The sequence below is a fragment of the Balaenoptera ricei genome, chromosome 8 (genome assembly GCF_028023285.1).
Source record: "Balaenoptera ricei isolate mBalRic1 chromosome 8, mBalRic1.hap2, whole genome shotgun sequence".
Taxonomy (NCBI): Eukaryota; Metazoa; Chordata; class Mammalia; order Artiodactyla; family Balaenopteridae; genus Balaenoptera; species Balaenoptera ricei.
Window position 1 is genome coordinate 112,012,801 of NC_082646.1, and position 13,482 is coordinate 112,026,282.

Genomic DNA, 13,482 nt, shown 5'->3' on the forward strand with positions numbered 1-13,482 from the left:
TTAAAGGGATTCTAGGAGCTCTGTACACTAAGCCCCTGAAATGTATTATTACGTAAGAAACAGAAGAGTGAGTGGCTGCAGTGCCATCCTGAGAAGCGTACAGACCTCGGGGCCTCGGCCATGGGGTTGGACTTCGCTGATCTCTCGGCACGGGGAGCACCCAAGGGTCGGGTGGGCTGTGCTGGACACCCAGGCGGGTGTGTGGAGAGGAGTCAGACGGTGCTGAACGAGGGCGCGCGCACCCACGCGGGGCAGCGGGGAGCCTGCGGACGGAAAACCCCAGGGTGCTTTGGTCGAAGGCGTGCGGCACACCCAGAAAGGGAGTAGACACACGATTGTTTACTTACCGATCCCAGGAGTAGGGCCGGAGGTGGGCACTGGGCGGGGAAGGGCAGTCCCCCATTCCAGGGCAGGAGCGAGCAGCTGTTGCTTGTAAGGCGGCTGTGGGAAAAGGAAGGCGGGAACTTGTGGCCAGAGTCTGAAGCCCGGTCCTTATCTAGAAGTCCAGACTGTGGCTGTGGGCAGGGCTGTCCTGCCGTGAGAAGCTCAGGCAGCAGCTCAGAGCGGCTGTGTTCTCAGCGCAGCCAGTGTGACCGTGTATAACGACAGCCCCAGGCCCATCTTGATCCAGACATTATAAACAGAGACAGTGCCTTTTCTGGACCAGGCGGGATTCTCCTTGTTTCATAAGTGTTTACTTTCACCCCCTCAGGGAACCGGGGGGAGCAGTGCAGGGGCTGCTCTCACACTGCCGGACACACGCTGTTTATCCACCAGCGTTTCTGGGAGGCACTTTGGCCATAAAAATGTTCATCTTTTTTTTTTTTTTTTTTTAACCACGGGTACAGTTTTCACATTTTATCATCCTTACATTTATCTATTTATTTATTTTTTAAGATGAAGGATGTTCCTTTTTTTTTTTTTTTTTTCTTTGACTGTTTTGGGTCTTTGTTGCTGCACGTGGGCTTTCTCTAGTTGCAGCGAGCAGGGACTGTTTTTTGTTGCGGTGTGGTGGCTTCTCTTGTTGCGGAGCACGGGGTCTAGGCACGTGGGCTTCAGTAGTTGTGGCGCACGGGCTCAGTAGTTGTGGCGCACGGGCTTAGTTGCTCTGTGGCATGTGGGATCTTCCCGGACCAGGGCTTGAACCCGTGTCCCCTGCATTGGCAGGCGGATTCTCAACCACTGCGCCACCAGCGAAGTCCCTGTCCTTATTTAAATTTCTCCATTAGGTATACTTAGAGCATAAGTATATACCAGCCTTATGTCCAGATTTTCAAAATGTGAAGATAAATGGACAGCTAGCTGTAAAGATGTGATGTATTAGACGTTGTAGAAGATATTAAACAAGTAGAGGGTCTAGTGGGTGGTAAACTTCTGTGTGCCCTTGCACGGTCAGCGGCCAGGCAGACCTGTGAATTGCCAGGCTGCGGTTGGAGGAGACACCGTCCAGGACTGAACTGAAGTCCTGGGTTGCTGACAGAGTCTTCCCAGACTTCAGGCCTTAGACAGATTCAGGAGTCTTTGTCAGGACACAAAGGCAGCTTCACTATACAGGTTACAATGCCGTCACGTATGACTGTACGATGTTCATACGTTTTGATCAGGTATCTTCACCTCAAGGGCTCTGTTCTAAAGAGATACCAGAACCTAAAACAGGACGACACAAACATGGAGGAAAGACAAACCGAGTTAGTTTAACAGCGTGACCATCCGACCCAACGGCGTTTCAGACTCACGGCCGCAGAGCAGGGCCAGGCATCGGAGGCAGACCACTCAGATCATGGGGCGCACGGGGGGAGAGCCATGTCAGGGGACCAGAAATGACACCAAGAGGGGAAGCAGAGGGATCGTGTGGTTTATCTCTCTTCCCTAAAACATCAGGAGCAAATAGCAAGTGTTACCAGGTAGTGACATTTGTGTCAAATGCAGAGTGGGGGAAGGGTGTGTGAGACAGAGCAGATCCTCTGTTACAGAATTTTTCAAAGTTAATTTTTAAAGTTAGATACATTCGTGAGTAACTATGTTCATTATAAAGAAAAGTTTAAAACCTCAAGGTACGTTATCTGTCCAGTAAAGGGTGGGTAAAAGAGAAGGTCCCGGCGCCAGGTCAGATTACGTTTTTGAATAACTGCCATCGCCGACGCCGTGGTTAAAATGCGCACGGTGAGAAAATAGATACAAGACCAGGGTGGCGCTTGTCCTGTTTGTTGGATGTGTCTGTGTTCTTCTTACATGGATTAAAAAACCCACAAATCAAGACACGAGCATGTTAATAGTAGTTATCTCTGCGTTTCCAACTGTGGCACCTTTTCCTGGTTCTTTGTCGTGTTTTCCAAGTATTCTGCGTTTAGTGCCTGTTTCACCGTCACAGTCTTTGTGTTCAGCAGTGCCTCTGTCTGCACTGAGTCCCTCCCGAAGTGGCCTTTTTCCAGCCGTCCTGCCTTTGCAGCCTGGACAGAAGAATGAGAGTCATTCCTGTTCTGGAGTTTTCCGGCAGGCGCCCTGGTGAGGCCCTTCAGGCCTGAGTGCCGGGCAGAGGCCCCATCACCCAGCAAGCAGCGCCCCTGCCTCCCCCCTCGGGGGTGCTCTGCCTGCAGGCTGGGCTGAGCAGTGGGTGTTCATTTTCAGGCGGCGGATGCGTCCTTGGGCCCGGCATGTGGTCTGGGGAGGTCTCCCGTGGGGCCGTGGATTCCCTTTCTGTCTGGCTTTGTCTGCGTTCACGAGGGGTGGGGGGTGGGGAGGGAGAGGGGGAGGATCTTCCCAGGAAACTGAACTTGGCCCAGGGAGCAGTGCTCCCTTTTGCTCTTGGGTTCAGACTGGTCCACAGCCTCCTTCCCGCGACTGCCCTGTATGGACACGGGAGGACCAGCGAGTGTCCTGATTTGCCAGCTCCAGGCTGGGGAGGCCACACACAGCAGCCTGGTCGCCCTCACGCCCCCCAGAACCACAGCCCCGAGGCCCGCCGGGTGTTAGTACCAGATCCCGCCTGCGCGAGCCCGGGTCCCCGAGGCAGGCCCGTGAGAACAGCACCTCACGCTCTGGGCCAGGCGCTGTCGTTGTCCTAGACGAGGGGCCGAGGTGGGGCGGCAGCGGAGGCGGGGGGTGCGGGTCCAGCCCCGGGGGTCGTCGCCCTTGGACGCCGGCTCGTGAGGCCGTGGCTTCTGAGCTTGCGGTTAGGGCTTCGTAACTAGACCCTGGGCAACTCCAAAATCTGGTCACAGTCAACTTGAAGGAGTGCTTGACCAGGTTAACAAACAAGTACCTGAATCGTCCCTGGACCGAGACAATTCCATCCACCGAGTACCCGCCCCTACCGTGTCCGCAGGCGACCTGAGCGTCTCGGCCGAGCGCCTGAGTGAGAAGCGGTCCCCCAGCGACTTCGCCCTCTGGAAGGCCTCCAAGCCCGGGGAGCCATCCTGGCCGTGCCCCTGGGGAAAGGTGAGCACCCGGGATGGGGCGCCCGGGCCTGGGGCCGTCACCTCCCTCCCTTCCTGGGACTTGCGTCTTCCCCTCCATGGCTGGGGTGGGGGCACTGGACCGCCTCGGAGGCCCCTCCGTCCCGACAGTCTCTGACCCGGGGTACTAGGGGACGGATCCGCCCTCCGACATCCCCTGTGACAACAGTCCTGGTGGCCCCGAGCCGCAGGAAGGGGTGTCGGGAGCGGGGGATTCCTCGGCCTTCGCGAAGCTTGTTGTGAACTTTACAGCCTGGGGCCCCATTCGTCTGCCCGTGTGCGGGACTTGACCCTTGTTCCCGTAGAGCTCAGGGGTTCTGAGGGTCGTGGACAGGGGAGCGAGTCCCGGCCCGTCGCAGGGGGCGGTCAGGGTGCTCACCGCGTTTGGGTCCCTAGGGGCGTCCAGGGTGGCACATCGAGTGCTCGGCCATGGCGGGAACCCTCCTCGGAGCCTCAGTGGACCTTCACGGAGGGGGCTTCGACCTCCGCTTCCCCCACCACGACAACGAGCTGGCGCAGTCGGAGGTAGGGGCCAAGGTCGCCGTCCTGGGCGCGCGGGGGGCGGCGAGGCGCTCCCCAGCAGAGGCTGGCCTCCACGTCAGGGGCTCCGAACTGCGTTATGTAGTCCGGCTCGCGTGTGAGCAGCCTGGCCCTCGGCAGCACAGGCCTGGATTCGCACCGGGCGGCACTCCTTCTGCATGTCAGGCGCCCAGAAGGCGGCCGGCACCCTCTGTCCGGCCCGCAGCGGCGCCCTGACCCCCGCTCCCGCCCTGTCCGCTCAGGCCTACTTTGAAAACGACTGCTGGGTCAGGTACTTCCTGCACACGGGCCACCTGACCATCGCCGGCTGCAAGATGTCCAAGTCGCTGAAGAACTTCATCACCATTAAAGACGCGCTGAAGAAGCACTCAGGTACAGGGGCCCGGCTGCTTCCGTCGTCGGAGCGTGGGGCGGAGCTGCGCTGGAGGCTAAGGAGCCCCGCCTCTCTCCCCAGCCCGGCAGCTGCGCCTGGCCTTCCTCATGCACTCGTGGAAGGACGCGCTGGACTACTCGGCCAACACCATGGAGTCGGCGCTGCAGTGCGAGAAGCTCCTGAACGTGGGTCCCGCCTCCCCGCGGCAGCTCTGGCCCAGCACCGGGGGAGGGGGTGCCCGCTGCCCGCGTCCCCCGGGGAGAACGGGGCGCGGCCAGGGCCACTAAGCTCCGGGGGGGAGGCCGGCTCCGCGCCACCTTCCTGAGGCACCTCATGTCACGTGTGGCGCCTTTCGTTCAGCCCCACCCGCCGGCTGCACCTCAGGGGCCCCGAAGGCTGAGACCGGACCCGCTTGTCTCGCAGGAAAACCTTTCCCTTCCCTTCCTACACCTGTGTGACATTCAGGTCGCACCTGCAGTGGAGGCACGTCGGTAGAACGGCTCTTTCCCAGGTTTCTCTGGGATGGAAAGGTCTGAATGCTCTTAAACGGAATTTTCATATTTTAGGAGTTTTTCTTAAACGTGAAGGACCTTCTCCGAGCCCCCGTCGAGGTAGCCGGTCAGTTTGAGAAGTGGGAAGACAAGGAAATGGAGCTGAACGAGAGGTGAGGCGGCGCCTTCTCTCTGGGGCCCACGGCCGGTCCCCGCAGCACGCCCGCCAGCGGGGAGGCCGGTGGCGCCGTCCCTCCCGTTCGTGCAGAGCCACGCTCAGGACGGGCCGCTCCGGGGAGGTCGTCTGTCTGACGCCCCCCGCCTTCCTCTTCCGCTTCCCGTTCAGCTTTTATGACAAGAAGGCCGCGGTTCACGAGGCACTCTGTGACAACGTCGACACGCGCACCGTGCTGGAGGAGATGCGGGCTCTAGTCGGCCAGTGCAACCTCTACATGGCAGCGCGGAAGGCCGCGAGGAGGAGGCCCAACCGCGCCCTGCTGGAGAGCATCGCCCGGTACCTCACGCACATGCTGCAGGTGAGCCCCCCCGCGACGGTGCCAGGGCGGGCCCGCGGGTCCTGGGAGCTGCGCCCCCCTGCGACGGTGCCAGGGCGGGCCCGCAGGTCCTGGGAGCCGCGCTGCGCTGTCCTCAGGCCCTGCCGCGCCTGTGCCCGAGACAGCAAGCCCCCCGCCCCTGCCCTCGCTCCGAGCAATTTCGCCTCTTTGCCTCAGCTTTTCCCCTCCCGTCTGGAGGTTTGAAAAGCACAAGGGCTTTTTCCCACAAGTGGCCCTAACACGTTGTTCACCACGCCCGCCTCGTGCTGACAAGTCCCGGGTCCTCTGCAGGGGGCGCCGTGGTCCAGCGGCTCAGGCTGGGAAGGGGCCGGAGGGGCAGCGGGAGCCAGGCCTCGTCCCGGGGCAGGTGGGAGGGCGGGCACCCAGGCCTAGGTTTCTGTCTCTCCCCACCCGGCAAGGCCGTCGGCACTTCCGCCCGCCCCTCCCGGGTGCAGCGGCGTGTTTTGAGGACCGGTCCCTGCCTGCCATCTCTGAGGACCTCTTGTCCTGCATGCTTGTTTCTTCTCTAGATCTTCGGGGTCATAGAGGAGGAAAGCTCCCTGGGTTTCCCTATCGGAGGACCTGGAACCAGCCTCAATGTGAGTAAAGCACACCTGGGCCCAGACAAGCTCCCTGCTGGCCGCCCCGCCAATTTGGTGTTCCCTCCTGGGGCGTCTGAGACCAGCACTAGGTCCCGCCTGCCCTGGGCCCTCCAGCCTGAGCCCCACCTGGCCGAGTCTCAGCCTGGCTGGGGAGTTGGGCACAGTCCGCCCCTGTCTTCACCACCAGCTGTGTTGTCTTTGTGAGCTCGGTCCCAGGAAGACCAGGCTGCACGGGACGGTCCTCAGCCCCCAGGCAGCTGAGCCATGGCCGCGGGGCATCACCACGGCCATGGGCATCACTATGGCCGCAGGGCGTCAGGAGTCCCGCACCCGTGTTTCCCGGCATGCGTGCACCTGTAGGCAGACAACACGTGGAACCGTCTGTCCAGTGAGTCTGTGCAAGTGAGAAAACTCGCCGGTGGTTGTCAGTGTCTCCTTCGTACTTGGCATCCGGGCAGACACGTGGTTTCTGCTGCGGGAGGACCATCACGTATGACAAGCACACACTCAGGTTCATCTGAGACGCGCCCGCCCTCCTCCCCTGGTCGGGAACACTCTTTAAGTATTTGGTTAGAAGGCACGTGTAAATGCTTACACATAACGGGTCAAGTCCAAAGTAAAAAGGCAAAACCTTTCAAAAGTCCTGTTACCCAGTGAGGGACGGCGTGAGGCGCCCTCTCCTGTGGACGGAGTTTAGGGGTGTTTCCCCAGGAGCCGACTTGCACCCCAGAAAACAGAACGCCAGGCCCTGTCCCCGGGCCCCTTGTCAGCCTTGGAAGTGGCTGTTGCTGTGGTGCTTGGTGCTTTTTAGGAAGGAAACCCACGTGGTTGCTTTGTTTTCTCGTGTAAGCAATAGTAGACGTTTATTTTCTTTAAGGAAAAACATACACACACTAGAAACACCTCGGTTAAAGAAAGTCTGCCTTTGAGCTTTAAAAAAATGCATCCAACATTGGATGCCTGGTGTTTCTGGCTCCCGAGCCGCCTCCGCACACCCTTTGAAGTCAGCTGCCTGGAATAAGTGGCCCCGAGAAGCGTGGTGGGAGCCGGCTGGGCCGAAGGACGGGCCCGAGGTCACGCCTTTGAAAGGTCACGGACTTAACTTCCAGACCTGCATTGTTTTAGGAGCAGGTCTTGAACCACCTAGTACTGAGCGGTCCACAGCATGTGCTCGGGTAGTGTAGTCAGCTGGGCCACTGCGGGTGCCGGCCTGAGGCCCTCCTCCAGGCCGACCTCAGGCGCACTGGCCAGCTCCCCCTCAGCAAGGCTCCCCTGCGGGCGGGCGCGTGGGGTGAAGAGTAGACACCCTGGAAGTGTGCCCCCCGCACCCCCGCCAGTAGGCGTGTCCTCAGCCCACGCGCAAGATTGGGACTGAAGTGGCTTAGGTCGCGCTGAGGGCTTGGCGGCCTCACCAGCCTTTGCATTTAATCATTGGGATTTTGGTTACTGAGCTGCCAAATGACTTAATTAAGAGGCACAGAGACCTCGCTCAAAAGTCTAGCAAGGTCTAGATGGTAGATATAACAAAAAAGGTTCTCCATAAAGTTGTTATTTCTCTGGTTTGGATTCACCCTCTGGGGTTTTCCTTTTCCAGTGGGCTTTGCGTCCCGTGGCCGCCTCTGTGTCACCGCGGGTGGGTCAGTGTTGCGCAGACGTGAGGGTGCATGTGGACAGCAGACAGTTGATGGTACACGGGCGTGTGTGTGGCCTCAGGTTGGACCTGAGCACAGCCGGGTTCTGTGGTGCCGGCCCCAGTGGGAGGGAGGCCCCAGCCCAGGAAAACGGCCTCAGCCTCAGAAAACCATCCTTCCTGGGAACGCCCAGTGTCGCCTTAGGGACGGGCTTTTAACAGCCGTGCGTCTGCCTGAGACAAGGGGGCTCCTGTGAGCCACTGGGCGGGGCCGCCCACAGGACTCAGGCCGCTGGGGGGAAGGGGACCCTCTTACTGTGCTGTCCGCGCCGCCACGCGGGGCGCCCCCGTGTCCGTGAGCCAACGGTCGGGGATGGGCACGCGCAGCCTGGACGCGGGTCACAACGCGGTGTCTGCCAGCCACACGTCCCTTGGCAGCCCTGCCCTGCGGCGCATGTACTGGGCTCTGTCCTTCATAAACACGAGGGCGGCTGGTCTCTCAGTGACCCAAAATGTTCCCTGACCCAAAATGTTCCCTCCGCAGCTCGAGCCCACAGTCATGCCGTACCTGCAGGTGTTGTCGGAGTTCCGGGAAGGAGTGCGGAGGGTCGCCCGTGAGCACGGAGGTGAGGCCGTCACGCGCTCCGTGGCCTGGGCACGCCTGGCCGGTCCTCTGCTGCGGGCTGTCCTGGGTGTTGTAGGGGGTGGGCGGCATCCCGGCCTCTGCTCACTAGATCCAGGGACCCCCCCCCCCCCAATCAAGTCCTGGTAGCCACACAGACGTCTAGACGCCAAGCGTGCCTACGGGCAGGGCAGCTGGGCGGAGCCTGGGGACACTGTGAGGGGCCAGCGTTTCCTCACCTCTTTTGTTTGTGGGGACTCGGTTCTGCTCTCTGGGGCGTCCGCAGGGTGAGGGCTGGATGTGTCCTTGTCCCTGCCCCGCAGAGGCTCCGTGGTGACGCACAGCCTCTGCTGGGGACGGTTCTAGGTTCTGCTCGGGGCCTCGCCAGTGGCCCTGGGGACTGGGATCAAACGTGTTGTCTTTGGGGCGAGTTTTGAGCAGTTGTTAAGTGGGTGGCGTCAGGCAGGCAGTCTGCTTCTTACTCTGGTGGTCTGGACTCACAAATGACCACCCCGGCTAAAACTGACCTTGCAAGGTGCCGGGCCCGGTCCAGCTGCTGTCCTCACGTTGCTTCTTTAATCCTCGTGATTCGACAGAGGTGGGCAGCGAAGCCCCTGGAGGGTAGAGGCCTTGCCTGGGATCACACGGGGGTCGGGGCAGACCCCCACTGTCGTCGCCTGGTGTGCTGTGCCCCAGTCCCCTGTGTGATGAGAAGTCACACCTGGAGCTCATCCGGGCGGGGCGTCCCAAGGGTGGAGCGGGCAGAGGCCAGACAGGCGGTCAGGGAGCCTCCAGGGGAGCTGCACCTCAGGGAGGAGTGAGCAGGCCCGGGGCCGGGGCGGGAGCGGGCCTGGGGATGGGGTGGCAGCTGGCCAGGGCCGGGGGACGGGGTGGGAGCGGGCCTGGGGATGGGGTGGCAGCTGGCCGGGGCCGGGGGACGGGGTGGGAGTGGGCCTGGGGATGGGGTGGCAGCTGGCCGGGGCCGGGGGACGGGGTGGGAGCAGGCCCGGGCCAGGGATGGGGTGGGAGCAGGCCCGGGGACGGGGTGGCAGCAGGCAGTGGGCTGGGGACGGGGTGGGAGCAGGCAGAGGGCCGGGGAAGGGAGGTGGGAACAGGCCTGGGCTGGGGACGGGGTGGGAGCAGGCCCGGGCCTGTCCCAGGGCCAGCAGAGCAGGAGGGCTCTACCGACAGAGAAGAGAAGCAGTTTCTCCTTTAGTGCCCACAGTCCATTTGGCCAGAGAGCTCAGGCCTGGCCAGCAGGGACGTGGAATGTGGGTGTGTGACCAGGAGAGGCTTGGGAAACTGGGAAGAAGTTAGAAGGGCCGGGATGGGCACACGGTCAGAATGGGAGACCGGCGGGGGGGCAGGAGCCTCTCTGCCACTGGAGAGATGGTAGCCATTTCCTGTCACCGTTTTTTTATTGTGGTTAAATACACACAATATAGGAGTTACCACCTCAACCATTTCTAAGTGTAAAGTTCAGTGGCCTTAAGTAATTCACATTGTTGTGAACCATCACCCCCATCCATTTCTAGAACTTTCCATCTTCCCAAAAAACTGTCCCCGTTAAACGCTCACTCCCCTCCCCTCCCCCAGCCCCTCATCCCCACCGTCTACTTTCTGTCACTGTGGATGTGACTCCTCCAGGGGCCTCATGTGAGTGGAATCAGACAGCATTTGTCCTTCTACGTCTGGCTTATTTCACTGAGTGTAACGTTCTCAAAGTTCATCCACGTTGTAGCTTGGGTCAGGATTCCCTTCCTTTTTTTTTTTTTTTTTAATTTATTTATTTTATTTTTGGCTGCACTGGGTCTTCTTTGCTGCACGCGGGCTTTTCTCTAGTTGCGGCTAGCAGGGGCTCCTCTTCGTTGCGGTGCGCGGGCTTCTCATTTCAGTGGCTTCTCTTGTTGTGGAGCACGGGCTCTAGGCGCGCGGGCTTCAGTAGTTGTGGCACACGGGCTAAGTAGTTCTGGCTCGCGGGGTCTAGAGCGCAGGCTCAGTAGTTGTGGCGCACGGGCGTAGTTGCTCCTCAGCATGTGGGATCTTCCCAGACCAGGGCTCGAACCTGTGTCCCCTGCATTGGCAGGCGGATTCTTAACCACTGCGCCCTTCCAGGGAAGCCCCTCCCTTCCTTTTTAAGGCTGAGTAACATTCCATTGTGTGGATGAACCACATTTTGCTCATCCGTTCATCTGTGGATGGATCCCGTCTCCTTTTACAGCATCTCCGAGCCTGTGTCTCTTCTGCGAGCGCCCGACAAGGTCTCCCTGCTCACTGCCCATCTGTTTTCCACTCCCGTGTCACAGCCCCGCCCCGCAGTAACCAGCCCTGATGGATGCAGGCTGCCCCGCCCTGAGCCTTGTGGCTCTGTGAACAGTACACGAGGGGAAGGATGCGGGCCGCAGTTGCAGGGCACGGGGAGGTGCTGGCAGGGGCGTCCAGCAGGTGGCCACACAGAGACACGCTCCTTCCCTTCTAGCCTGGAGTCAGAGCCCCCTGGCGTCTGCAGGGCTGTGAGGTCCCCGGGGCTAGCACGCTTTGCCAGGTGCCCTGGGAAGGTCGCCCCCGTGGCCCACGTCCAGGGAAGCCTGTTTTCCTTTGCTGGGCTCCGTCGTGGTGGTGCAGCTGCTTCCTTCCAGAAGGGGCCCTGCCAGCCGCCAGCCGCCCCGTCTCTGTGCGCCCACCACTGGGAGCCGGTCCACCCAGATCCGCCCATCGCCACTGCTGTCCCAGTGCCTCTTCTCCACGGGGCAGCCTCCACTCCTGTTTGGGCCTCGCACGAGGTTCCATCCCAGCCCCAGACTCAGGAGCCGCAACTTCAGACTTGGATTTGCACAGCATTGAGAAGACCCCAAAAGCCTTGGCTTCACTCCTGCTGGTATGGCAGGTGGGCGCGGGGTGGGGGACAGCGTCTTCTGTCTCCATGTATGGGCTTCTCCCCCCACCCCACCCTGGAGGCGAGCCCCCCGTCTGTGCTTTTCTTTTAAGGTCGCGTTAGCTGTTCTGAGACCTTTGTGCCATATGTTCAAGAGTTGGTTTATTGAATTCCTGGAAAATATCCAACTGGGATTTTCCCTTTAAATAAAAATAACTTATTGAAGTGAAATTCACGTAACGTAAACCTGGCCATTTTAAAGTGAACCATTCAGTGGCGCTCAGTGCCTTCCCTGTGTTGTGCAGCTACCATCTCCTTCTGGTCCCAGCATGTTTCCACCCGCCAAGGTCACGCCCCCTCCCCCAGCCCCTGGCGACCACCAACCTGCGTTCTGTCTCTGGATTGACCTGTTCTGGGCGTTTCACATAAATGGAGTCACACAGTAAGTGACCTCTTTTCTCCGGCTTCTCGGCAGAATGTTTTCGAGGTTGTCCACACTGTAGCATGTGGCGGTGCTTCATTTTTTTTAGGGCAGAATAATCACCAGATACGTATACCGCTTCCCTTTATCCATTCAGCCGTTGATGGGTGTTTGGACTGTTTGCACCTTTGGTGAACAGTGCTGCTGTGAACGTGCATGTGTAAGCATCAGGTTGTTTCAGTTGTTTTGGGTACACACTTAGGAGGGGAATTGTGGGATCATACGGTAATTCTGTGTTTAACTTTTTCAAGACCCACCAGAGTGTTTTGCATGGTGGCTGAACCATTACGTATTCCCACCAGCGGTGCGCAAGGGTTCCAGTTTCTCCACATCCTTGTCAGCCCCTTTTATTTTCTGTTTATTATTGTTCACAGCCATCCTGGTGGGTGTGCAGGGGTGTCTCACTGTGGCTTTGATTTGCATTCCCTGATGAGTAGTGACGAGCAGCTGCTTGGCCGTCTGAACGTCTCCTTTGGAGAGTTGTCTATTCAGGCCCTTTGCTTGTTTTGTTTTTTTTTTTAATAATTTTTTAAATAATCTATTTATTTTTATTTATTTATTTTTGGCTGCGTTTTTTGGGTATTTGTTGCTGTGCGCAGGCTTTCTCTAGTTGCGGCGAGCAGGGGCTGCTCTTCATTGTGGTGCACGGGCTTCTCATTGTGGTGGCTTCTCTTGTTGCGGAGCACGGGCTCTAGGTGTGCAGGCTTCAGTAGCTGTGGCGCGCGGGCTTAGTTGCTCTGCGTCATGTGGGATCTTCCCGGACCAGGGCTCGAACCCGTGTCCCCTGCATTGGCAGGCGGATTCTTAACCACTGCACCATCAGGGAAGTCCCCCTTTGCTCATTTTTATTTGGGTCATTTGTCTTATTGAGCTGTAGGAGCTCTTTCTTTATTGTGGGCACTAGACCCTTTTCAGAAATGTAAGTCGGGAGAGGGTGGAAGAGGAAGCCAGCTCCTAAAGTAAGAAAAAGGTTTGGAAAGAAAGCCTGGGGGGAAGTTTGAGCTCCGTGGACCGGAGCAGGTCTCAGATGGAGGTGAGGGTCGCTGTCTCAGCCTCGTGGAGGCCACCGAGAGGATGGCACCTGAGGGGCCCCAGGGAGGGGTGTCCCTCCCCTGGGGGTATGACGGGGAGGCGGGGTTGGGCCTGAGGGTGTGGAGGGGAGTTGGTGGCAAGGATGGCAGGGCCAGCCTGCTTCCCTTCCCATTACGGTGAGCAAGCGTCCGTTGGGCACTCGCCTGGGCTGGTGCCCTGGGGTCTCCTCAGGGCTCTGGGGGGGACCCGTCTGAGCGAGGGGCCCCGAGGGGCAGAATGAGGGGAGGGACCAAATATAAAGGGCCTCGTCCCACCAGCCCTGCTGCGGGGCTGGAACGGGGCTTTTCCTTGACCGGCGTTGGGAAGCGGGAGACCGCACGGCCGGCTGCATGTGTGGCCGGGGCTCGGGCATCCCCTGAGATGTGCGGGTCATCGTCCATTCATTCATTCACCCGCGAGTGGCCTTGTGGGGCACCGGCACAGTGCTGCGGGAGCACACGGGGTTCTGGGGACACAGTGGAGACAGGACAGGTGAGTGAGTGACCACGTGGGCCGTGGTCAGTGCTGCGGGGAGGGACAGGGCAGGGCGGGAGGGGTCGGCTTTGCCGGCACCAGCAGGAGTTCCCACTGGCCCAGTTCTTAGCCCAAAGCTGAATCTGCTTCACCCTGAGGTCAGGGTCTCAGAGCTGGAATGCCTGGGTGAGCCTCTCCTGACGTCTGCACGAACATGTTTAGTTGGGGGTGAGCCCATATGGGCTCTTCAAGCCCAAGTTCAAACGGGCTGGCCTCTCCCTGGCCTGGCTGGGCATCAGGCACCCTGGGCGCCG

At 59.7% G+C, this 13,482-nt stretch overlaps 1 protein-coding gene across 2 annotated transcripts in view; it reads left to right on the forward strand.

Moving 5' to 3' along the window:
- The window catches only part of CARS1 (cysteinyl-tRNA synthetase 1), a 47,687-nt gene that overhangs the window by 28,788 nt on the left and 5,417 nt on the right, over positions 1 to 13,482 (forward strand). For both annotated transcript variants that reach the window (XM_059932306.1, XM_059932305.1), the window contains 8 exons: positions 3,326 to 3,438; positions 3,852 to 3,980; positions 4,238 to 4,367; positions 4,450 to 4,553; positions 4,935 to 5,032; positions 5,206 to 5,395; positions 5,944 to 6,012; positions 8,190 to 8,271. In XM_059932306.1, the coding sequence (XP_059788289.1) occupies positions 3,326 to 3,438; positions 3,852 to 3,980; positions 4,238 to 4,367; positions 4,450 to 4,553; positions 4,935 to 5,032; positions 5,206 to 5,395; positions 5,944 to 6,012; positions 8,190 to 8,271 (915 nt within the window). The remainder of the gene's footprint in view (positions 1 to 3,325; positions 3,439 to 3,851; positions 3,981 to 4,237; positions 4,368 to 4,449; positions 4,554 to 4,934; positions 5,033 to 5,205; positions 5,396 to 5,943; positions 6,013 to 8,189; positions 8,272 to 13,482) is intronic.